This window comes from Salvelinus fontinalis, chromosome 37, assembly GCF_029448725.1.
Source record: "Salvelinus fontinalis isolate EN_2023a chromosome 37, ASM2944872v1, whole genome shotgun sequence".
Taxonomy (NCBI): Eukaryota; Metazoa; Chordata; class Actinopteri; order Salmoniformes; family Salmonidae; genus Salvelinus; species Salvelinus fontinalis.
The window spans coordinates 19,577,740-19,604,937 of record NC_074701.1 but is presented as its reverse complement, the minus strand read 5'-3'; the positions used below and the strand labels follow the sequence as shown (position 1 = coordinate 19,604,937).

Here is a 27,198-nt window from a genome sequence, read left to right as displayed (position 1 = left end):
CCCCCAGAAGCGGCCCGATGCAAATTTAAATAAATCTATACAAAATTACCCAATTTAGTAATTTTAAATATTCAAATGAACACATACAAGAACACACACATACATGTAATAGTGCCAGACATGCACACAAACATATACAGTTGGCATTGCTGTTATGATTTTAATTTTCCTTGATGTCCTTTGTTTAAAATGTTTTATTTTATTTTTTATTATTGTTGTTGTTTGCTGTTTTCTTCTGTCTTTTCCTTTTTTTCTCTTTAGTTCATTCTCTTGGTTGTTGGTGCATTGGGGGGGGTTCTTGGGGGAATGGAATGAATTGTATTTTTTATTTTTCTTCCTGGGGAGGGACTGTGGGAGGGGTCTCGAATGGTTGATAGCTACTGGGGAACTGTGGGGGGATCTTGGAGAGTTCGGGTTCACGTTTTTTGGCCTGGTGGTAGATCAGTCCATTGACCCTGGATGCTTCTGTGTGTCGCTCTGAATGGGAATCTGTTGGATGACTGGTATGATGTAGTTGTTGAGCGGCTTCACTGCAAGTATATTGTATGTTTCGAATATTCAATAAATTAAAAAATTACTATAATTATTTTTTTAATATTACTATTATACATTTCATACATACCCATCCACAAAAAAAAACATTTTGTGTCAGAGGAAACACCATACACCTGGTGATGCGCCTGGCCCGCCAAAGGAGTCGCTACAGTGCGATGGGACAAGGACATTCCAGCCGGCTAAACCCTCCCCTAACTCGGACGACTCTGGGCCAATTGTGCATCGCCTCATGGGTCTCATTGAAAATACTTCACCAGGGAACATGACTTAGCCACAGAGCATAATTATCTTCTTTTTTTTTGCTGTGGATTGTTTCAAATCACAATCGTGTAGGCCTATAGTATGCCTATTTGGGAAGAAGCGCAATTTGAATAGTGCTCGTGGCACTAGGTCTAGCTGATTGAGTTGCGGTTGTCAGTGATAAGCATTTAAAATATGTGTGAAGATAATGTGTCGTGAGTATAGTGTAGCAAGATCAAGGGTGTGGGGTTTCCATGTCACCAAGTTCAGTAACAAAACAGGCACCAATAGCACAAATAGAATGCAAAGGGGAAGTTTATTAGGGATTTTTGCACACGGGGAAAGAAGAGGGAATTCACCACAGTCCACAAGCCGTTCCGTTCTCCAGGGGTAATCCTCACACTCGGGTCCTCACCCAATCCAGTACACAAGGGGGTTAGTCTGCCAGTCCAGGTCAGGTCAGACACACACACACCATGTAATCTCACAGATCGTATGCTCTCTTCTCCTACTCTGCCCGGTTGTGCAGGCTGCTTCCCCCTTTTATCCCCAAACACTCCCTGGCTTAAAGAGTTACAGTCTTCCCTCTTTGGGGCAGGAAGTCCATATAAGGCCCGGGGGTGGAGCCAACGGACTGCCAGATATCTCCCCTCACCGGTCCCTGCCGGCTGCCACAATAGTTTACAATGTTGCAACAAGATGGGTGTGCATTCTCTTTCCAGAATGCTCAGCTGTCTCCCGCTAATTCTTGCACATTTGTTGTTTCATTGTGTGAAAGATTTGCTCTTTGATTGCTTATATTTTTTATCAATTCTCCATTACATATCACCAGTAGGCCTAATCAATGTACCATTATTCCCCCATTTTACATTAATTTCTGTTAATTAGTCATTTGCCGTTCTCATTCTCGGACTGGAAACATTGTTTGTGGAGTTCCCAACCTGCTACACTTGTGAGAAACAAGTTTTGGTTTGTTTCATAACCATTAAAAATGCATTGTCTTTTGTTTCATGTGCTCCATGTGCACAATGAGCATGTGTCTGGTTTCTCTGTCCTGATAACATTGAGGGAGCACGCCTGAGCACGCACAGAAGTAGACCTACCTGGCCTGCTGCGTGCAAAAATAAGAGTGCCCATTTGGCCATTTCTGATTGTCATAACTCCCCACGTCCACCACTAATAAGCTGAGCTTCTCAGTCATTTTATCTTCGCCTCAAACAGTAAGTCAATAAAGTCTGTTTTTTTAACATTCATTGCCAATGATAGTTCCTCAGTATTTGACAAATCTTTCCAACACTCCCGGCCTCGATAACCACCAAGCCTCGGTGTGACGGAGCAAAATATCATGATCTGAGGATTCCATATATTTAGTAAAAACATCATAAATACAGCGGTCTGTCCCAAGCTCACTGGCAAGGGAAACTCACAGTGCCCGGAATAGGCTAGTTCATAAAATGTTGCAAGTTCGCTATAGGGCCCCACAGTGGAGGTGTCATAAAACCTACAGTAGCGGTCAAACAGGGAAATGGTTCCAATCGTTTTTCCACCATTCATTTTTTCCATAGGGGATTTTAGAAACACTTAGAATAAGGGCTGGGTTTCGTGTAGGCTTACCATGGCTTGACGTTTTGATAACCGTGTAAATCTCTCTAGGACAAGGTGACTTTATCAATATATTCTATTTGACCTCTAGGTTTTATGGTTATTATTACTCATACTGTGGTACTCTATAGCGACAGCTTCAGGCTGAACCCAGTTAATTATTTGATACAATGGTGCACTTCACCAACAATAGCTCAAGTCAAGAGATAGAAAGGGAGGCAGACAGGCAGAGTATAGAGAGATGAATGTGATTGAAAGAACCAGCATTTTCATCAGGATATTTTGAAAAAAAAAATCTGGTTTTAGACCTATGTATTTTACTTCGTTGAAGATGAAGTTGTAGGCTCACTGCTGTATTGGCTCATTTCTTTAGCTGCCAATGGATCTGTTTATCAATGTGTCAATATGGCAGAGGCTGGTGCTCTCGCCTTAGTTGAATTTTTACTTTTCGATTTGTATCATTTTACTTCAGATTTTTATGATTAACAATGTGACAATAATTTTGAGAAACCAAAATGATATTATTGAAATAAAACTGTTCCACGAAAATAATCATATAAAAATAATCAACTGGCACACAGATCGATAGAAATTGTAGGATAAATTGTAAAATTCCCCAAACTTGAAACTCATGAGCTGCCTATGGTCTTTACTATAACACCAATAAAAAATGTATGCATAGGAGATCCCATGAAAAAATGTGCCTGCCTATGGTAACCAATGGCCAATCCAACTAATTTGTTCTGGCGCTGTCCCTGCATGGAGAAGGCCTCTGTCCTCTAACATGTAGAGTCTGCTCAGTGCTCCCACAGCTTAATGAGAAGGAAAGGGAAAGGGGATACCTAGTCAGTTGCACAGCTGAATGCATTGCATGTGTCTTACGCATTTAACCCAACCCCTCTGAATCAGAGAGGTGCAGGGGGCTGCCCTAATCAATGTCAACGTCATCGGCGCCCGGGGAGCAGTTGTTGTGGGGGTTCATTTCCAGAATGACAGATTTTTTCCACCTTGCTAACTTGGGGATTCAAACAAGCAACCTTTCGGTTACTGTCCCAACGCTCTAACTGCTAGGCTACCTGCCTGGGACACGCGTCATCAGAGAGCCCCAGAGAGAGCCACTCCAGTGTTTTGGTATGGGGGGGGGGAGAGAGAAACACACACAGTGGGCCTTTCTGATACACCAAGGTTGAAATAAACACTTCAGATCATAAATAGAATATTGTCCTACAAAGACAAGACGAAATTGTCTGCAGTCTTGTGCAGGTTGCACAAACAAACACAAGGACAGACATTCTATTTATTTCAAGGCTCTGTATTAATTTCTATGATTACAGACAACATGGACCCATTCTTGGTTCTCTGGTCAGCGTCCACATGTTATCATCCTATCCGCCTGCTCCTCAACATGTAGATAGGCGAGCGAAGCTGTGATTTTGTTTTTAATCCCTGTTTTGATAAATATAGTAAGGGCTATTATTAGCAGGCATTGCCAAATCCTAATGTCAGGCCCTGTTGCATCTTGGGAGCTGCATTGAGTTGGAGGCGGTGGCCTGAGGACATGGTGACCCAGATGACTGAGCCGCCAGAATCATCACCCCAGGGCCTCCGGAGCACGCCACCGCAGACTGTGTTGCCGTAGGAATGATCTCATCTTATTCCGACTTACCAGATTTTCAGAGCGCTGGTATCTAATAATGGGAATGGGGCTGAGCTCTGCATCCTATGTGACATTCTTACATTCTGAATAACACATTCCATGAACTCTGCACTGCTAGCTCCAACCTAGCCTCACACGACCGACAGACATATCCACATATATGTCATGGAAGTCAAAATATATTTGTACACTATGTGAATGTTATGGGATGTATTCGCTCCACTGTTACATTTTTTTGTTGGTAGCCCACTCTTTTATGGTATACGCACCTAACAGAGTGTGATTTTAACTCTTAACAATATTCTCTTGTTCCATCCCAGGATATGACCTCTCCAGCATTACTACTGAGGAGGATGCCGGGTGGGAGAGTCGAAGGCTACTACAGGAGTCCTGGGACAACGAGACAGACCCTCTGTTGGGCCCCCCGTCCAAAAACTGCACTGAGCCAGGTAGGTCAGGCCCCGTTTTGGAAGTTGAGATTCATGTTTTGGTTGCCAGGTTGGTGAAACTATTTAGCCAAAAGGTAAGATTCCAGGTAGGTCTTGTCCTAAAACCTAATACGGTGGGGAAGTCTGATACACACACACACACATCTCCTATTCCCACAATAACAAAGTATATGTTTACAGAGACATGCCTGCTATATTGCAACCTGTGTTTTCCTGCAGTGGCTGAAATGTGTTTGGTGTCGTTTTCCCCCTCTCTGTAAAACCAATTGCTCAGATAGCAGGAAGTGAGAGATTCTGTAGAAGATTCAAATTGACGCTTCAGAATGAGTGTACATGGCACTCCTATGGGGAAGACCGGAGGGATTCCTGGAGGAAATACTGTAGGGAAGACTGGAGTACAGATGAAAGAAAAGAAAGTAACAAGGGTTGAGAATTCAGACACACAGGGCAGGCAGGGATAGTGTTATAGGTAGTGCTGTGATTAAGGAATGTTTGGTAATGATCCATTGTCATGCAAATTACCATGGTTAATGTCATTATTGTAATGTTTGAAAAATGTTTGAGCTTGTAATGCAATATTGTAATAAACACGATGGGAGAGAGAGCTGGTTTCAAGCGCAGGTGTTTATTTGTAAAGGACCACAGGAGGAGACAGGTAGCTGGGTCCAAGGGGCAGGCAGAAGGTCATACACAGGGGGTCCAAAAAGGCAACAGTACAGGCAGGGAAAAGGCTAGTAACATCGTCCGGAAGATCAGGCAATAGGTTGATAACAGGAAATCCAATAGGCTAAAGTACAGGGAGGCAAAAGGCGTCGTTAGTGAGGCAGGCCAAAACTATCATACACGGGAGGATGAAATCACGGGGAAACCAGCACTCCGACTAGAAGTGGGTCACAAAACAAACAATACCTCATAATGATGGGGTGCAAAGAACTGAACTAAATAGTGTGTGATAATGACATACAGGTGTGTGAACAGGTGATCAGAATTCACGTGATTGGGATCTGGAGAGTGAGCTGCGTTCAGGGGTTCTATGTGTTTGGGAGTGTGAGTTGGAAGCAGACGTTACAATTCTAATGCATATTTAAAAATGAGCTACAACACAGGGGTGACACCCCCATCTAAAAAAAACAATAGTTTAGACCACTTTTGGAAATGAAGCTGACTGTCATTCTGCTCATGAACTTTTCCCACTTCATGTAAAAAAGAAAATACTATTGGGTAAGGGTAAACTATATCTACTTGAATATAATGTTGAATCCCCATTTCTCCTAAAATGAAGGTATTAAGATGATTGACTATTAAAAAAATGTAGTTTGGTTATTGTCCATAATTGTCAGTTGCACGATTTAAACATAATTCTGCCTTCCCTATTTTTACACATTGTTCTATCAGTATTATTGCTGTTTGAGCTTTGGTTTATTGCAGTCAATGCAGTCTGTGTGTATGGGGAGTGAGTTTTGTGTGTGAGTGCACGTGTGTGTTGTGAGGATGTGCAGATATGTACGCTGTATTCTAATGGCACTTGGTGTGTTTGCAATGCCCGTGGGTTGGTTGGCGTGTTGGTTTTTTCCGTGGGCGTGTGTGTTTTTCTGGGCACTTGTGTGTTTTTCTGGGCCATTGTGTGTGAGGGTTTTCCATGTGGAATCCTGGGGTTTAACGAGACTGCGTTCCTGCCAAGCATTCTCTTGATCTCACTGTTAACACACCACCTCCCAAATCTCGCCCCTGTCCTAGATGCAACACACAGACACCAACCAAACACACACCTAAGTCAAACGCGCGCACAGTCAATCACTCACTCACACACACAGATGCACATAAGCAACTCTTTACCCTACACTCTTAGAAAAAAAGGGTTCCAACGGGTTCTTCGGCTGTCCCCATAGGATAACCCTTTGAAGAACCCTTTTTGGTTCCGGGTAGAACTATTTTGGGTTCCACGTAGAACCTCTGGGGAAAGGGTTATCCTATGGGGACAGCCAAAGAACCCTTTTAAGTTCTAGTTGGGACCTTTTTTTTCTAGGAGTGTATTGCCTGCTCCCAAACCCTGCCCTCTCTGAGTGAGTTATATGGGAGTTATATTTAGACAGAAATACTTAATAGCCTGTTTTCCGCTTAATCGCTTTGCCTCCTGAAACGCTGTAATTATTTTAATAGGGATTATTCCTGCTTTTCTGCACAAGAGCCTGTCTCATCTCTCACTCCCTCTTGATCGTTCTCCCCCCTTCCCCCCTTTTCTCTCCATCTCTCTCTCTCTCTCTCTCCTTTCCACTACTCCTCCAATCCAACTTCCTTGCACATCTCTCAACTTGGACCAGTAGACCAGGCTACAGTGCCTTCAGAAAGTCTTAAGACCCCTTGACTTTTTCCACATTTTGTTACATTACAGCCTTATTCTAAAAGGGATTAAATAAGAACAATTCCTCAGCAATCTACACAGCTGGCCACCTGACCAAACTGAGCAATCGGGGGAGAAGGGCCTTGGTCAGGGAGGTGACCAAGAATCTGATGGTCAATCTGATGGAGCTCCATAGTTCTTCTGTAGAAATGGGAGAACCTTCCAGGAGGACAACCATCTCTGCAGCACTCCACCAATCAGGCCTTTATGGTAGAGTGGCCAGACGGAAGCCTTTCCTCAGTAAAAGGCACATGACAGCACACTTGGAGTTTGCCAAAAGGCACCTAAATACTCTCAGACGATGATAATCAAGATTCTCTGGTCTGATGAAACCAAGATTGAACTCTTTGGCCTAAATGCCAAGCGTCACATCTGGAGGAAACCTGGCACCATCCCTACGGTGAAGCATGGTCATGGCAGCATGCTGTCTTTTTTTTTTTCCAGCGGCAGGGACTGGGACACTAGTCAGGATCGAGGCAAAGATGAAGGGAGCAAAGTACAGAGATCCTTGATGAAAACCTGCTATAGTGCACTCAGGACCTCAAACTGGGGTGAAGGTTTACCTTTACCAGGACAACGACTCTAAGCACACAGCTAAGACATTGCAGGAGTGGCTTCAGGACAAGTCTCTGAATGTCCTTTAGTGGCCCAGCCAGAGCCCGAACTTGAACCCTATCGAACACCTCTGAAGAGACCTGAAAATAGCTGTGCAGCAACGCTCCCCATCCAACCTGACAGAGCTTGAGTTGATCTGCTGAGAGGAATGGGAGAAACTCCCCAAATACAGGTTTGCCAAGCTTGTAGCGTCATACCCAAGAAGACGATAGGCTGTAATCGCTCCCTAAGGTGATTCAACAAAGTACTGCGTAAAGAGTCTGAATATTTATGTAAATGTAATAGTTCCGTTTTTTTTAACCTGTTTTTGCTTTGTCATTGTGGGGTGTTGTGTGTAGATTGATGAGAGGGGAAAAAACGATTTAATACATTTTAGAATAACCTAACAAATAGAGTAACCTAACAAAATGTGGGAAAAGTCAAGGGGTCTGAATACTTTCTGAAGGCACTGTATGTATGTATGTATGTATGTATGTATGTATGTATGTATGTATGTATGTATGTATGTATGTATGTATGTATGTATGTATGTATGTATGTATGCATACAAAGGGAGAGATCAGATATTCATCATTACAAATGAATGTGAGTGCCCATTCACTTCATTAGTAATGATAACAAATTGACAATGATCTCAATATCAATCAGATCTCCTTCTATTCACTGGAACCAGTCAATTCTCATTGAGTATGGCCTTATTCCTTCCAGAACTTTCCCACTGTACGACACAGAAGGACACAAAATCACACAATGTGCAGTAAAACACATACAAACACACGCATGCACACTCTGCCTGCCTGCTTGACTGCCCGTGTGTGAGTTTAACCTGTGGGTCAGCTGTATCCATACTGACTGGGGGAATTGAACCTGCTAATCGTTCACGTCTTGTTTCTATTGACCCATGTGGACAAGAAGGATTAGAGGGAGATTTGTGTTACTCTGCACCTGATTCAGAATTTGGGTTTATTTTCAGCGTTATAATCAGGGATTTTGTCAGCATTTCTGGTGTATTTGCTTCATGACACTGTCACTCAGCAAACTAACAGTGGCAAGAAAATGTAAGTGTCAACTGTATTCCTGTTGCGAAAATGAATTCAATATTCATAGGGGCTCATCTGTTTCAAATCAGCTGCATGTCAACAACAGACAGGAGGCTTAAATGTCATATTACTCAGCACAGTGACGGGAAGCAACGCTAACTATCATGAGATGTATCACTTCATTAGCATCTATGGGGTGTGTTTTTAAAAAATATATATATTTCACCTTTATTTAACCAGGTAGGCCAGTTGAGAACAAGTTCTAATTTACAACCTCGACCTGGCCAAGATAAAGCAAAGCAGTGCGACCATAAACAACAATACGGAGTTACACATGGGATAAAAAAAGTACAGTCAATAACACAATAGAAAAATCTATATATCTCCTTCTATTCACTGGAACCAGTCAATTCTCATTGAGTATGGCCTTATTCCTTCCAGAACAACAACAATATTGAATTCATAGAGCAAATGGCGTAAGGAGGTAAGGCAATAAATAGGCTATAGTAGCGAAGTAATTACAATTTAGCAAATTAACACTGGAGTGATAGATACTGGAGTGAAATACTGGTGTGCAAAAGAGCAAAAAATAAATTATAAAATGAATATGGGGATGAGGTAGTTGGATGGGCTATTTACAGATGGGCTGTGTACAGCTGCAGCGAGAGGTAAGCTGCTCAGATAGCTGATGCTTAAAGTTAGTGAGGGAGATATAAGTCTCCAACTTCAGCGATTTTTGCAATTCGTTCCAGTCATTGGCAACAGAGAACTGGAAGGAGGTGTTGGCTTTGGGGATGACCAGTGAAATATACCTGCTGGAGTGCGTGCTACAGGTGGGTGCTGTTATGGTGATCAGTTAGCTGAGATAAGGTGGAGCTTTACCTAGCAAAGACTTATAGATGACCTGGAGCCAGTGGGTCTGGCGACGAATATGTAGCGAGGGCCAGCCGACGAGAGCATGCAGGTCGCAGTGGTGGGTGGTATATTGGGCTTTGGTGACAAAACGGATGGCACTGTGATAGACTGCATCCAGTTTGCTAAATAGAGTGTTGGAGGCTATTTTGTAAATGACATCGCCGAAGTCGAGGATCGGTAGGATAGTCAGTTTTATGAGGGTATGTTTGGCAGCGTGAGTGAAGGACGCTTTGTTGCGAAATAGGAAGCCAATTCTAGATTTAATTTTGGATTGGAGATGCATAATATGAGTCTGGAAGGAGAGTTTACAGTCCAGCCAGACACCTAGGTATTTGTAGTTGTCCACATATTCTAAGTCAGAACCGTCCAGAGTAGTGATGCTAGTCGGGCGGCGGGTGCAGGCAGCGATCGGTTAAAAAGCACGCATTTAGTTTTACTAGCATTTAAGAGCAGTTGGAGGCCACGGAAGGAGTGTTGTATGACATTGAAGCTCGTTTAGAGGTTTGTTAACACAGTGTCCAAAGGAGGGCCAGAAGTATACAGAATGGTGTCATCTGCGTAGAGGTGGATCAAGGAATCACCCTCAGCAAGAGCGACGCCGTTGATATATACAGAGAAGAGAGTCGGCCCGAGAATTTAACCCTGTGGTACCCACATAGAGACTGCCAGAGGTCCGGACAACAGGCCCTCCGATTTGACACACTGAACTCTATCTGAGAAGTAGTTGGTGAACCAGGCGGGGCAGTCATTTGAGAAACCAAGGCTGTTGAGTCTGCCAATAAGAATACGGTGATTGACAGAGTCGAAAGCCTTGGCCAGGTCGATGAAGACGGCTGCACAGTACTGTCTTTTATCGATGGCGGTTATGATATCGTTTAGTACCTTGAGCGTGGGTGAGGTGCACCCATGACCAGCTCGGAAACCTGATTGCACAGCGGAAAAGGTACGGTGGGATTCGAAATGGTCAGTGATCTGTTTGTTAACTTGGCTTTCGAAGACTTTAGAAAGGCAGGGCAGGATGGATATAGGTCTGTAACAGTTTGGGTCTAGAGTGTCACCCCCTTTGAAGAGGGGGATGACCGTGGCAGCTTTCCAGTCTTTAGGAATCTTGGATGATGTGAAAGAGAGGTTGAACAGACTAGTAATAGGGGTTGCAACAATGGAACCTCTTAGAAAGAGAGGGTCCAGATTGTCTAGCCCAGCTGATTTCTACGGGTCCAGGTTTTGCAGCTCTTTCAGAACATCTGCTATCTGGATTTGGGTGAAGGAGAAGCTGGGAGGCTTGGGCAAGTAGCTGCGGGGGGTGCGGAGCTGTTGGCCGGTTTGGGGTAGCCAGGAGGAAAGCATGGCCAGCCGTAGAGAAATGTTATTGAAATTCTCGGTTATCGTGAATTTATCGGTAGTGACAGTGTTTCCTAGCCTCAGTGCAGTGGGCAGCTGGGAGGAGGTGCTCTTATTCTTCTTGGACTTTACAGTGTCCCAAAACTTTTTGGAGTTAGAGCTACAGGATGCAAATCTCTGTTTGAAAAAGCTAGCCTTTGCTTTCCTAACTGACTGTGTGTATTGGTTCCTGACTTCCCTGAAAAGTTGCAAATCGGCACCTCAAAAAATGTTTTGGGGCCGCCTCTCGGGTTTCCGTCCTGTCCTCTCCTCCAGGTCCGTTTGTGGTGGGTAGTTCTGTCACGGGCTGATGAAAGAACTGGACCAAGGTGCAGCGTGGTGAGCGTACATTTTCCCTTTATTTTAGAAATGTCGCCAACAAAACAATAAACCATACAAAACGACCGTGAAGCTTAAGGGCATTAGTGCCACAAACAAAGTTAACTACCCACACTGAAGGAGGGAAAAAGGGCTACCTAAGTATGGTTCCCAATCAGAGACAACGATAGACAGCTGTCCCTGATTGAGAACCATACCCGGCCAAAACATAGAAATAAAGAAACATAGAAAACAAAACATAGAATGCCCACCCCAAATCACACCCTGACCAAACCAAATAGAGACATAAAAATGCTCTCTAAGGTCAGGGCGTGACAGCTAGTGCAGTACGCCACAGGATGTTTTTGTGCTGGTCGAGGGCATTCATGTCTGGAGTGAAACAAGGGCTATATCTGTTCTTAGTTCTACATTTTTTGAAAGGGGCATGCTTATTTAAGATGGTGAGGAAATTACTTTTAAAGAACAACCAGGCATCCTCTATTGACGGGATCAGGTCAATATCCTTCCAGGATACCCGTGCCAGGTCGATTAGAAAGGCCTGCTCGTAGAGGTGTTTTAGAGAGCGTTTGACAGTGATGAGGGGTGGTCGTTTGACCGCGGACCCATAACGGATGCAGGCAATGAGGCAGTGATCGCTGAGATCCTGATTGAAAACAGCACAGGTGTATTTGGAGGGCAAGTTGGTCAGGATAATATCTATGAGGGTGCCCATGTTTATGGATTCAGGGTTGTACCTGGTGCGTTCCTTGATAATTTGTGTGAGATTGAGGGCATCTAGTTTAGATTGTAGGATGGCCGGGGTGTTAAGCATATCCCAGTTTAGGTCACCTAACAGAATGAACTCTGAAGATAGATGGGGGGCAATCAATTCACATATGGTGTCCAGGGCACAGCTGGGAGCTGAGGGGGGTCTAAAACAAGCGGGAACAGTGAGAGACTTATTTCTGGAGAGATTCATTTTTTAAATTAGAAGCTCGAACTCTTTGGGCATAGACCTGGATAGTATGACAGAACTTTGCAGACTATCTCTGCAGTAGATTGCAACTTCTCCCCCTTTGGCAGTTCTATCTTGACGAAAAATGTTGTGCCTTCCTAAGCCAGAATTCAGACACGGCAAGGACATCAGGGTTGCCGGAGTGTGCTAAATCAGTGAGTAAAACAAACTTAGGGAGGAGGCTTCTGATGTTAACATGCATGAAACAAAGGCTTTTACGGTTACAGAAGTCAACAAATGAGAGTGCCTGGGGACACACAGGGCCTGGGTTAACCTCTACATCAACCGAGGAACAGAGGAGGAGTAGGATGAGGGTACGGCTAAAGGCTATCAAAACTGGTCGTCTAGTGCGTTGGGGACAGAGAATAAAAGGAGCAGATTTCTGGGCGTGGTAGGATAGATTCAGGGCATAATGTACAGACAGGGGTATGGTAGGCTGCGGGTACAGTGGAGATAAACCTAGGCATTGATTGACGATAAGAGAGGTTGCATCTCTGGAGGCACTAGTTATGCTAGGTGAGAGGTGGGACAAAAGAGCTATCTGAGGCATGTTGAGTGGGACTAGGGCCTCCACAGTGAACTAAAACAATGATAACTATCCTAAAGAACAGTATACAAGGCATATTGACTGAGAGAGACATAAAGCAATCACAGGTGTTGATTGGGAGAGCTAGCTAAGACAACAACGGGTAAGACAAAAACAGCTAATCAGCTAAGACAAAAACAACAGGTAAAATGGTGATGAATGGGCAGAGAGGGTCAGTTAACTACACACATGGCCTGAGTTCGAGGCTGGGGCCGACAGATAAACAAAATAAACAAAATAGAGTACCGTGATTAATGAACAGTCCAGCAGGCATCAGCTATGTAGCCAAGTGATCATAGGGTCCAGTGATAAGCAATAGATGAAACAGGGAAGCCGTTATGTAGTCGTTAGTACGCTAGCAAGCGGGAGACACAGCGTTCATAAAGTTAGCAGGCCGGGAGTAGCAGAAGCGTCTTCACCGACATCCGACAAATGCCAGTTGAGTGCACATCGAACGGAATTACGTCGGCAGTCCAGTCGTGATGGACCGGCGGGGCTCCGTGTCAAGAAAGGGTCCAGGCCAATTGGCAAAGGAGGTATTGTAGCTGGAGTAATTTTGTTTGCTAGCCGGGAGATGCGCCTGTCTCGAGGCTAACTGGTGCTAGCTTCGGGACAAGGGTGTTAGCCACTATAGCCACTCGGTAGTGTAAAGGCAGTCAATGTTGTTCTCCTCCTCAAACGAGGAGGAGCATGGATAGGACCAAGATGCGGATTGAGGGAAATAAGCCATCTTTTAATGAAAAAACAGCAAAACAATACACTACAAAACTACAAAACAACAAATGAGACTAACCTTCAACTGTCCTGTGAGGACACAGGAACAAACACCCACAAAAGCCTACTGCCTATGGCTACCTTAAATCTGGCTCCCAATCAGAGACAAATGAATGACAGCTGTCTCTGATTGAGACCCAATCTAGGCAGCCATAGACATAACTAGACAACCTAACAAACACTATCCCATACACATACAACACCCATGGACTAACCAAACACACACAACATACAATGCCCACCCCAACTCACGCCCTGACCAACTAAACATAATCAAAATAACATAAAAATAGGTCAGGAACGTTACAGAACCCCCCCCTCAAGGTGCGAACGCCGGGCGCACCAGCACAAAGTCCAGGGGAGGGTCTGGGTGGGCAGTTGACCACGGTGGTGGCTCAGGCTGAGGGCGAGGTCCCCACCCCACCATAATCAATCCCCGCTTCTTTATCCCCCTCCCAATGACCACCCTCCCACTAACACCACATAAATGAGCGACCAGCACCGGGAGAAGGGGCAGCACCGGGACAAGGGGCAGCACCGGGACAAGGGGCAGCACCGGGACAAGGGGCAGCACCGGGACAAGGGGCAGCACCGGGACAAGGGGCAGCACCGGGACAAGGGGCAGCACCGGGACAAGGGGCAGCACCGGGACAAGGGGCAGCACCGGGACAAGGGGCAGCACCGGGACAAGGGGCAGCACCGGGACAAGGGGCAGCACCGGGACAAGGGGCAGCACCGGGATAAGGGGCAGCACCGGGATAAGGGGCGGCAGGTCCTGGCTGAGGGACTCCGGCAGGTCCTGGCTGAGGGACTCCGGCAGGTCCTGGCTGAGGGACTCCGGCAGGTCCTGGCTGAGGGACTCCGGCAGGTCCTGGCTGAGGGACTCCGGCAGGTCCGGGCTGAGTGGCAGCTCCGGACTGTAGGGCAGCTCCGGACTGTAGGGCAGCTCCGGACTGTAGGGCAGCTCCGGACTGTAGGGCAGCTCCGGACTGTCGGGCGTCTCTGGCAGCTCCTGACTGGCGGGCGTCTCTGGCAGCTCCTGACTGGCGGGCGTCTCTGGCAGCTCCTGACTGGCGGGCGTCTCTGGCAGCTCCTGACTGGCGGGCGTCTCTGGCAGCTCCTGACTGGCGGGCGTCTCTGGCAGCTCCTGACTGGCGGGCGTCTCTGGCAGCTCCTGACTGACGGACGGCTCTAGCGGCTCCTGACTGACGGACGGCTCTACTGGCTCGGGACAGACGGGCGGCTCTAATGGCTCGTGGCAGACGGATGACTCAGATGGCGCTGGGCAGACAGATGGCTCAGACGGCGCTGGGCAGACAGATGGCTCAGACGGCGCTGGGCAGACAGATGGCTCAGACGGCGCTGGGCAGACAGATGGCTCAGACGGCGCTGGGCAGACAGATGGCTCAGACGGCGCTGGGCAGACAGATGGCTCAGACGGCGCTGGGCAGACAGATGGCTCAGATGGCGCTGGGCAGACAGATGGCTCAGACGGCGCTGGGCAGACAGATGGCTCAGACGGCGCTGGGCAGACAGATGGCTCAGACGGCGCTGGGCAGACAGATGGCTCAGACGGAGCTGGGCAGACAGATGGCTCAGACGGAGCTGGGCAGACGGGCCGTTCAGGCACCGCTGGGCAGACGGCAGACTCTGGCCGGCTGAGACGCACTATAGGCCTGGTGCGTGGTACCGGAACTGGAGGTACCGGGCTGAGGGCACGCACCTCAGGGCGAGTGCGGGGAACAGGAACAGGGCACACTGGACTCTCGTGGCGCACTCTAGGCCTGGTGCGTGGTACCGGAACTGGAGGTACCGGGCTGAGGGCACGCACCTCAGGGCGAGTGCGGGGAGAAGGAACAGTGCGTCCAGGGCTCTGGAGACGCACAGGAGGCTTGGTGCGTGGTGCCGGAACTGGAGGCACTGGGCTGGAGACACGCACCATAGGGAGAGTACGTGGAGGAGGAACAGGGCTCTGGAGATGCACTGGAAGCCTGGTGCGTGGTGTAGGCACTGGTGGTACTGAGCTGGGGTGGGAAGGTGGCGCCGGATATACCGGACCGTGAAGGAGGACACGTGCTCTTGAGCACCGAGCCTCCCCAACCCTACCAGGTTGAATGGTCCCCGTAGCCCTGCCAGTGCGGCGAGGTGGAATATCCCGCACTGGGCTATGCAGGCGAACCGGGGACACCACCTGTAAGGCTGGTGCCATGTACGCCGGCCCGAGGAGACGTACTGGAGGCCAGATACGTTGGGCCGGCTTCATGGCATCCGGCTCGATGCCCAACCTAGCCCTCCCAGTGCGGCAAGGTGGAATAGCCCGCACTGGGCTAAGCACGCGTACTGGGGACACCGTGCGCTTTACCGCATAACACGGTGTCTGACCAGTACGACGCCCTCTCACTCCACGGCAAGCCCGGGGAGTTGGCTCAGGTATCCAACCCGGCTTCGCCACACTCCCCTTTACCCCCCCCCAAGAAATTTTTGGGTGAGCCTCTCAGGCTTCCAGCCGCTCTGCCTTGCTTTTGCCTCATAAAACCTCCTCTCCGCCTTTGCTGCCTCCAGCTCCGCTTTGGGGCGGCGACACTCCTCTGGTTCTGCCCAGGGTCCTTCTCCGTCCAGAATCTCCTCCCAAGTCCATTCCTCTTTTCCCCATTGCTGTAGTTCCTTCTCTCTCTCCTCAATCCGCTTGGTCCTGTTGTGGTGGGTGTTTCTGTAAAGGCAGTCAATGTTGTTCTCCTCCTCAAACGAGGAGGAGCATGGATAGGACCAAGATGCGGATTGAGGGAAATAAGCCATCTTTTAATGAAAAAACAGCAAAACAATACACTACAAAACTACAAAACAACAAATGAGACTAACCTTCAACTGTCCTGTGAGGACACAGGAACAAACACCCACAAAAGCCTACTGCCTATGGCTACCTTAAATCTGGCTCCCAATCAGAGACAAATGAATGACAGCTGTCTCTGATTGAGACCCAATCTAGGCAGCCATAGACATAACTAGACAACCTAACAAACACTATCCCATACACATACAACACCCATGGACTAACCAAACACACACAACATACAATGCCCACCCCAACTCACGCCCTGACCAACTAAACATAATCAAAATAACATAAAAATAGGTCAGGAACGTTACAGGTAGCAGCTAGCTAGCTGCGATGATCCGATGCAAAGGTCCAGAGCTTACGGCAGGAATCCGGTGATGTAGTGGCTTCTAGTCGTGTTAGTGAAGAGTCCGGGAGGCGTCAGCTGTGTAGCCGTGTGATCATTGGGTCCACTGAGCAGGCCGGGAGATGGGCCTGGCTCAAGGCTAGCTTCGGGGCTGGGCCACTCGGTAGCAGCTAGCTAGCTGCGATGACCCGGAGTGTGTGTGTTTTATTGCAACAAATAAACACAGAACAGAAAAAATACATTCAGAGGTACAGGTAAAAAATACATATTGTTTTTCCTGGCCTTGAGCTTATAAAACGAGTATAAACAACCAAAAACACTGATTGACATCCCAACACACCTACCACACCTTAAAGGAACCATCTGTTACTTACATTTCCAGTTCAACGTTTTGAAGTTAGAACTGCTACTATACCGAAACAGACGGTACCTAAAACATATCAAATAGGGTTCAGCAGAATTCTACTATAATGCTGTTCAATCATTGGCATATCAATTTGTGTCCTCTGCTGTTGAACATAGTTATTTATCACATTCCTGCATGTATTAATGATTAAACATCCATCACTCTGGTAGGTGTATGACACTATGTGACCTTGGCCTATATACCAGAAATACACCAAGGTTGTCTAATTAGGATGGCCTGTCTTGATCTGCAATTAAACTAGAGCAATAAATCACACATGCGCAAACATAGGCCTGTTACGGTGTATTACCATGACACCAGGAGTCACAAATCATGACCTACAGTATAGGCTTCTCCAAAACCGCTCTCTGATGCCTCTGATGGTCATTAGTAGCCTACCAAACTTGCTAAAGGAAAGTCGCTAATGGGCTGGTACTCAGCGCTCCATTGTCCCTCTAATCACTCTGGCATCAATGCAGATGATTTTGAAAATCAAATCGAACACGTCATGAGATCCCTGACATTAAGTTTGAGCGGAATAGGATCACCTGTTGCGCAGTGAGAGCCAGCTCCTCATAGCTGGTTGATGCATGGAATGAAATGTGTTCCGAAAAGCAAGCCTATGTTGCGCAACATTTTTATTTCGCCTAGGCTATGTGTGAGAAAACAGAGTTGAGATGGCCTCTTAAAAAGAGGATCCCGTCAGCTTTCTATAGGCTAGGCCTACTATATTTATTTATCAACTCTCCATATATTAAGCACATTGCGTCGCTTTACAGCCGGAGTAGCCTACCTGGCTGACATGAAAATGAACCGCGGGAAAAGGGTCCTCCATTCACTATTCAAGTGCATGCAACGGATGACGTATTTTTTTTCCCTGGCCCTTTTCCGACAGGTGGGTGATAATGTCCCATTCTAAATCAAAACTAATTTCACACATATTATTTAGGATATGTAAAAACAAAATTAGGCCTGCCTAAAATAAACAATGGATTTATTATGATGGTGTTGGCTACATTAAAGCAGTAAGGTATGTAAAAGGTTGCGTCAATCGAATCTGGTATCAGGATAAAATGTGATTCAGAGTCACCGAATATACTTTAAATATTTTTATTTAACATAAGCTATAAATGGTAAATGCAATTTTCGTATATACGGGTTCACTGTATCACCACGCAGGGTAAAGCAGAGAACTGACTGAAATAGTACAGACATCTTTTTTTATACTGTGACAGATGTAGTTCCAACTTTAGAGTTGGCCTGTCACAGTAGAGGCTTAGCGTGGTTTAAACTTGCTAGCATATCGGTGGTGCCCAAGCTGGTCCCAGCCTCACAGCACACAGGATCCAGATATCTGTTTGTTGTGAAGTTTGAGCTAAGTTGTCGGTGGCTACACTGCTCAGTTCCTGTTTTCTTGTTATTCAGCATTTTTCCATCTTGTCTCAACCTTCTGGTTAGCACAGTCGACACCCTAGATTAACAACAGCTTTTCTGCAGTCACGCTATGTTTTGTGATTGTCACGTTCCTGACCTGTTTTCTTTTGTCTTGTATTTATTTAGTTGGTCAGGGCGTGAGTTGGGTGGGTTTGTCTATGTGTGATTTTCTATGTTGGGATGTTTGTGTTCGGCCGGGTATGATTCTCAATCAGAGGCAGCTGTCAATCGTTGTTCCTGATTGAGAATCATACTTAGGCAGCCTGGGTTTTACGTGTGTGTTGTGGGTGTTTGTTTCCGTGTTTGTATTCGTGCCACACGGGACTGTTGTCGGTTGTATTCGTTTTGTTATTTTGTTTCATGTTAGTGTTCAGTTTCGATTTAATAAATTATCATGAGCACTACCCACTCTGCGTGTTGGTCCGATCCATGCTCCTCCTCGTCTGAGGAGAAGAACGACTATGACGACCGTTACAGAAACACCCACCCCAAAAGGATCAAGCAGAGTGGGAACAGACAGCAGCAGCAGCAGAGACGGAGGACACAGGACTCGTGGACTTGGGAGGAGATCCTGGACGGCAAAGGACCCTGGGCTCAGCCAGGGGAATATCAACGTCCCAAGGCGGAGTTGGAGGCAGCGAAGGCAGAGAGGCGCTGGTATGAGGAGGCAGCGCGGCGACGCGGTTGGGAGCCCGAGAGTCAGACCCAAACATTTCTTGGGGGGGGGGGGGGGGGCACACGCAGAGTGTGGCAAAGCCGGGTAGGATACCTGAGCCAACTCCCCGTGCTTACTGTGGAGTGAGAGGGCGTCGTACTGGTCAGACACCGTGTTATGCGGTAAAGCGCACGGTGTCCCCAGTACGCGTGCTTAGTCCAGTGCGGGCTATTCCACCTTGCCGCACTGGCCGGGCTAGGTTGGGCATCGAGCCGGGTGTCATGAAGCCGGCCCAACGCATCTGGCCTCCAGTGCGTCTCCTCGGGCCGGCGTACATGGCACCAGCCTTACAAATGGTGTCCCCGGTTAGCCAGCATAGCCCAGTGCGGGTTTTTCCGCCTCGCCGCACTGGCAGGGCTACGGGGACCATTCAACCTGGTAAGGTTGGGCAGGCTCGGTGCTCAAGAGCGCGTGTCCTCCTTCACGGTCCGTTTTTTTCGGTGCCACCTCCACGTACCAGTCCTCCGGTGGCAGACCCCCGCACCAGGCTGTCTCTCGGTCTTCTCTCTCCAGTTGCTCCCACCTGTCCAGCGCTGTCAGAGCCTTCCTCCTCTCCAGCGCAGCCAGTGTCTGAGCTGCCTGCCTGCCCAGCGCTGTCTGAACTGTCTGCCTGCCCAGCGCTGTCTGAACTGTCTGCCTGCCCAGCGCTGTCTGAACTGTCTGCCTGCCCAGCGCTGTCTGAACTGTCTGCCTGCCCAGCGCTGTCTGAGCTGCCTGCCTGCCCAGCGCTGTCTGAGCTGCCTGCCACAAACTCCCGAGGTGCCTAATTACTATTATAAACTGGTTACCAATGTAATTAGAGCAGTAAAAATAAATGTTTTGTCATACCCGTGGTATATGGTCTGATATACTACAGCTGTCACACAATCAGAATTCAGGTCTCTAACCACCCAGTTTATAGTAAAGAGTAATCATGAAAATAACATTGAAAACCAGATGTTTTATGCTTAGTTATAGTCAAACACGTCAATTCTGATCTTTATTTTGACACTGCTTTGCAAAAGTTATATATTTTGGTCTTTTCGTAGTAAATCTAGCTCTTTTTGCCCCTAGAAGTTCAACTCTGTCATTGAAATGTTGATGTAGAGGCACTTTGAGAAGGTCCCTCCCTCTACATCATCTCAATGGAGAATGAAATCCACTCCCTTCTAGATGTGCTGTGTCGTACCACCTCAAGGCCTACTATTAAATCAGGAGATAGCGCTCCTTATTTGGCAATGGTCTCAGTACGTGGAGTGTGCCATTATATTTTGGATGATGCTTCCTTGACTAAACTACTGACGTTCCACAAAATTCAAGAGGCATTAAGGCACATTTCTACATGTGACCAAATTCAAAGTTAATGCTTACAGTTTCATACACATCGGTATTGTGTTGGGAAGAAAAGTGCAATCATCAACTTGAAAATGAAGATTAGGGGCTCAATTCAATCCAACCCACATTGAAGTATTTACGCAGTAGCTCTTTTCCCACTGGTACTGTATATACCGCAAGTGTCAATAGATGTCAGGAACTTAGTGCCACTGTGAGCGAACTGTCCAGAGCCATATTTCAATCAATCAATCAAATGTAATTTTAAATCCCCTTTTACATCAACAAAGTGCTTATAAAGAAATCCAAGCAATGCAGAAGTAGAAGCACGGTGACTAGGAAAAACTCACTAGAAAGGTAGGAACCTAGGAAGAAACCTAGAGAGGAACCAGGCTCTGAAGGGTGGCCAGACCTCTTCTGGCTGTGCCGGGGGGGAGATTATAAGAGTATATTGTGTGCTTGCGATGCACACAATTTTATTGTCAGAGCGGGTAAGTATGCTTTAGTGAGAAAGGGTTTGGGATCAGGTACAACTACATTTATGAGGGGGTTGGGCAGAGGCTGAATTTGGGGTTGAGAGTTACCCTTTAAATGGATTTATTAGACTTTTTAAAATGTAGATGTTCCAAAGGTCCACATAAGTAGCTTGTAGGCTATGCGTGGAAGCCAGGAGATGCTAAACTTGTTTATGTTAATTAACGGTCAATTACCGTGAGACCGGCAGTAATTTGCTTGACAGTAATGTCATGACCGCCACAGCCCTACTCACACACACACACACACACACACACACACACACACACACACACACACACACACACACACACACACACACACACACACACACACACACACACACACACACACCTGTTCCTGCACTGAGGAACATTACGTCTCCCTGCCAATCCATTCTTCTGCATCTCTCCACACTCAGTCAGGATTTCTGTCTGTTAACCTTTAACACCTCATGTTCTTGACAGGATGACCTACACTCTCTTTTTTTCTCCTCCTCTCTCCCTCTCTCTCTTTTGAGGACTTGTGAGTTTTTTATTATTATTGGTGTGTATATGTGACTGATCTAAGGACAGTGTATTCTATTTCCTTGCTCAGACGAGTCAGCATCTCCCATCAGGTATGCACACGGGCAGCCTCGCCGATGCACTGAACAACCCCCCAGTCCCCCTCCAGTTACCATGGCAACCTGCCATGTCCCTTGTCTCCTGCCAGGATGTGTGTGTGTGTGTGTGTGATTATGCGTGCATGTATGCGTGTGCTCATGCACGTGTGCGCTGGCACATAAGTTAACGGACATGACCCTCACACCACTGCAGAGTGCCAGCTGTGATACTCACGCACCCAGGCATTCACTACCTCTTGCCGGGCCTCTCCTCTCAACATTCCACCTCCATGCTGGCCCGCAGGGGATGTTTTCCTTTCAGCAACTCACAACGGCAGAAGGGAGGTAGAACTGGAGAGGGTAGAGGACCCAAGAAAAAAGGAAAAGGGATCTGCGCATTTGAAGACTGTACTCTTATGCTGTACTCTCTGTATTAGTCTCACTCTTGCTCTCTCCTCTTTCTCTGTCTCCCACCCTTTCTCTCTCTCCCGCTCTCTCTCTCTCTCACTCTCCCCTAAGCCAAACTTAAAATAGCTGATGTAGCCTTCAGTCGCCTTTATAAGATTCCATCCTCAAAATCGCCCGTGCGTTCATTCATTGAATGTATGTTACCAAGACAACCAGTTCTGGTAAGATGTCATCACGATTGCAGCTCTGTTTGAGCCGTCTGTGCCGAGTAGCCAGATCAGATCACTTTGATTACGCAACACACCGAGGCTCAACGCTAGGGATGATGTCATCATTGAGAGCGAGGACAGGGGAGTAAAGAGGGATTGGACGGTAATCTAATCCTATGGAATAAAAGGCATATTAGATGTATATCTTTTTTAAATTGAACCTTTATTTAACTAGGCAAGTCAGTTAAGAACAAATTCTTATTTTACAATGACGGCCTACTCCAGCTAAACCCTCCTCTGACCCTGACAACGCTGGGCCAATTGTGCGCCACCCTATGGGGACTCCCGATCACGGCTGGTTATGATACAGCCCGGAATTGAACCAGGGTCTCTAATGATGCCTCTAGAACTGATATGCAGTGCCATAGACTTCTGAGCCACTCGGGAGCCCCTTTGTTTTAGTTTTATGTATATGTTTATCTGGCAATATAGATCTAATGTAACTACACACTTGTGAAAATGCAATAGGGCGCACGCGCACACACACGTAAGTGAGAAAAGAAGCAAATATTTCAAAAGTTACCGATGTCTGAAACCTGAAAACAGAGTTCGTAGAGATACTTTTTCTTCAGCAGCTGACACATAGCAATACCTTGCCAGCTACTTTGCGCTTTTTTTGGCAGGCATGCACGCACGCACACACGCACGCACACACACACGCACACACACACACAGTAATGATGGCTCTTTTGCACACACACACACTTCATGGGCTGACTCTGCATAGCACATAATGATCTCTCTTGCCAGTATGGTGAGAGCTGCAAGGGCTCAGGTGTAGTGGAGTGTTGGACTGTAGCTACATGATTTAAAACGAGAACACAGCTTAATTATTAACACTTCTCTGAATTATGAACTGAGTCTTATGAGGACATTTCTTTCTGCTCCCCGTGTGTGTGTGTGTGTGTGTGTGTGTGTGTGTGTGTGTGTGTGTGTGTGTGTGTGTGTGTGTGTGTGTGTGTGTGTGTGTGTGTGTGTGTGTGTGTGTGTGTGTGTGTGTGTGTGTGTGTGTGTGTGTGTGTGTGTGTGTGTTTTACTCTGTGCTAGCTACTGCTGAGTGATTAGTGCTTTTTGAGTTCGGTTCGGTTTCTGTTCGATTAAACAAAATTGATTTTGGTTTCGATAATTGTTTTAAAAATTAATTGAAAAATATATTTTTTAGCTTTTTAATGGAAATTCCAAAGCCCAAAACAGTGAACATTCAATTGCCAAAACATTTAAAATATTCCATTGTCTTGTTTTACATTGGGTAAACATCAATAAAAAATATGAAATTACTATGAAATAATAAAATATTTCAGTTGTGTATATTACTTTTTATTTGATGGCTTTATTAATTTTCAGTCCTTATATAGTCATCTCATCTCTGCCCAGGCCATAGCAGCCAGCCAGCCAGACAACGTTATCTCAATGCTCCCCATACAGTACTGTCGTTAGTCATCCTAGCTTTAGTTAGGCTAGCCTGCTTAACAGTGGAGGCTCCTCAGAGGAGGAAGGGGAGGACTATCCACCTCAGTGAATTTCAAAAAAATAAAAATAGTGAAACATTAAAGTTATCCTTTTTAGATCAAACTATACTAAACATATTCACGTCACCAAATATTTTATTAAAACACACTGTTTTGCAATGAAGGTTACAGTAGCCTCAACAGCACTCTGTAGGGTAGCACCATGTTGTAGCTGAAGGACAGCTAGTTTCAGTCCTCCTCTGGGTACATTGACTTCAATACAAAACCTAGGAGGCTCATGGTTCTCACCCCCTTCCATAGACTTACACAGTAATTGACAACTTCCAGAGGACGTTCTCCAACCTATCAGAGCTCTTGCAACATGAACTGACATTGTCCACCCAATCAAATGATCAGAAAATGAATCTAGTACTGAAAGCATAAGCAACAGCTAGCCTGCACTGCAGTGCATAAAATGTGGTGAGTAGTTGACTCGAAAGACAGTAGTTGAACAGTTTTGAACAAATTAATTTCTTAAAAAATTAAGAACCAAGCACTAAAGAGGTAGCTATATTTCATAGTATTTTTTTTCACTTAGCTAGCGAATGCAACTAGCTAGTTTAGCCTACTCAAACACATGTCTGAAACAGAGTGGGATGCTATGTAAGCTAGCTGGCTATGGCTATCCAGCACTGGAACTCTTCCAAGTCAAGGTAAGATTTTGGTTTTATTAATTTATTGCCACCAGTGCCCACTGGTGTAACTGCTAAACTGCTGGCTGACTGTACTGCATGATTGTACTGGGTTTACTAATGCATTAATTCTAGGAGCTATGCCGTTAGCTTATATGGTGACACCGATGTAGGCTGTGTGTAGCGGTTAGCGGTTATGGTATGAAGGTTTGGAAAGTTTTTTTTGCCTGGTCACGGACAGCTTATGTGTTATGCTCTAAAGTCCACAAGCAAAGGGAAAATGTGAGAGGAGGAGAGTGAGTAGAACAAATTATGCAACTAGCAAAGTGATGATGCTGTTTGTATGTGGCTGCTATGAAAGTGAACTGTGTTTGCGTGTGATCAGGGGTGTATTCATGCCACCAAGTCTGTTGAAATTTTTTTATTAAACAGAACAAAACAGGGATAAACATACCTGAATTTGTCCAATAGAAACTCTTGTACTAATGATTACACCATAGATCCGCTAGATACAGGCAAGAGTGTGCAAGGCAGTATTGAATGTGTCACTGTCACCTTGATTGCTCACATTTTCTTCTCAACCTGTGCACCTACTTTTTAAACTTTCACTAATAGACTAGGTTGTAGAAACCTCATGATGGGTATAGGAAACATGTGAGTATCATGTAGTAGTCTAAACCTATCGATGTTACATTGAACTGGGTGAATGGAATATGAATGACAGTCATCCAATATGGTGTAATATAAATAAGGCCACGCTCATAAAAAAAAATATCGTCCTCCCTCATCTTAAACATCGCCAACCTCCACTACTGCTTAAGTATGCTGTAGAGCTGTCTGAAAAAATAATTTAGCTAGTTCTTCAAAGTAGATGAGGCATACTTTCACGAACTGTCGCTATCCCTCTCTCTCATCCATTGTGTTGTGTACCTTCCTCTTTCATGCGGTCTGTGTGTTTCTAACCTATTGTAGCAGGCGCAAAAGTGTATCCATTTCTGTCTGAGCTAGAAAGAACAGGCGCAGTGGATTATGGTCATTGTAGTTAATTACCATGTTTATGCGCTGAACTTGGTTGAACATTTACTTAATGAAAACTACAACTCCCTTCAGCCCAACGTCCCACAGTTGACTTGATTTCGCTCGTGAGTGATCTGATTTCTCTCCAGAGAAGTGGAGTGTTGGGCTCACAAAAAAATGAACTGAATGGAATTCAAGTAATTGAACAGACGTCTGTCAATTAGTTGTTAATAACATTTTTTTGAAATACATTTTGGTGAATCGCTCAGCGTTATGTGTCATGCATGCGTTACGTATGTGTATGTCTGATGTCTATCCATAGTACAAACCTATCATCCTCCTCTCCATCACTACATGTACTCTTAGTCCCATAGGATTCATACATTTCCAACGGAAATGTCTCTGTGAAAACCAACATAGCTCTCCACGACCCATGCCCCTTGCCCAGAAGGGAACTGCAGCCTCTTAATAAAACATTATATGTTAATGCTCTTAAGTGGCTTTCAAACAAGCCAGACCAATTTTGAGCTATTTACATCATGTCATGAGTGTGTGTGCATGCATACATGTGTTGCTAATTTACGACAGGCTATCCGTGCTATGTTTAAACTGCAGGGATTGATCTTGTTGTTTTCCTCATTGATGCTCCCACCTCTCTCTAATGGGCCACATGGTTGAGAGAGAAGGGAAGTGGTCAGGAGACAGTGAGATATTTCTATTAGTTACTCTCCCACAGGAAATATGCAACCTGGACTCAGAGGTAGACATAACATAGTCAAACAATATCCAGTGTGATATGTTGCATTTATTATGGTATGTATTAATTTGTGGATGTCCATCATTCATTTCGTATGATAATGTTAATTACAATTCGTATGATATGTTACGAATTGCAATATGTAACGAATTTGCAATACGTATGATATATTACAAATTTCAATTGGTCTTGGCTAACTTTAGCTAGGTGGCTAACGTTAGCTACACTCTGGGTTAGGGTTAAGATTAGGGTTAGGAGTTAGCTAACCCTTTCCCTAACCATTTAACTAACCATGTTAAGTAGTTGCAAAGTAGCTAAAAAGTAGTAATAGTTGCAAAGGTGCTAAAATACAAAAGTTGTCCGTGATGAGATTCACATTATACGCCCACCCCGACCAACAAACCTCCTTACGTTTTTGCCTAAAGTAACAATCTGTCTTATGTAGCTATACCAAACTTAGCATATCATACTAATTTGAGTGTCCCTGATTTTCATTTCCTATGTTATGTCTAGTCTATGAGACCAGGCTGAAATATGCTAAGATGTTTGTGTGTATTGTAGGATGTTTTCTGATGCTCATTTTTAGATGCAACACACAATCTCATCAGAATTACAACTCTGCTACAGATTCATAACGGTACATGTTTCTCTCCCTCTGCCTGTCTGTTTCTCTCTCTCTCTCTCTCTCTCTCTCTCTCTCTCTCTCTCTCGCTCTCTCTCGCTCTCTCTCGCTCTCTCCACATACCACTCTGGCACATAACCTTTTCTTTACAAGCATTCTACTTCCTTAAATGTGTTTGCAATTAAGCACTAGGACTGTCACGTGATTCCTCCAATCCCTCAAAACAACTCAGACACAGTAGAGTAAAGTAGCATATCCCCACCCAAAATCTGT

At 45.7% G+C, this 27,198-nt stretch overlaps 1 protein-coding gene across 1 annotated transcript in view; it reads left to right on the top strand.

The window, feature by feature from the left end:
* The window catches only part of slc24a3 (solute carrier family 24 member 3), a 100,611-nt gene that overhangs the window by 52,537 nt on the left and 20,876 nt on the right, over positions 1-27,198 (top strand). Inside the window, exon 2 of the mRNA XM_055902353.1 lies at positions 4,375-4,503. Coding sequence (XP_055758328.1) covers positions 4,375-4,503 — 129 coding nt within the window. The remainder of the gene's footprint in view (positions 1-4,374; positions 4,504-27,198) is intronic.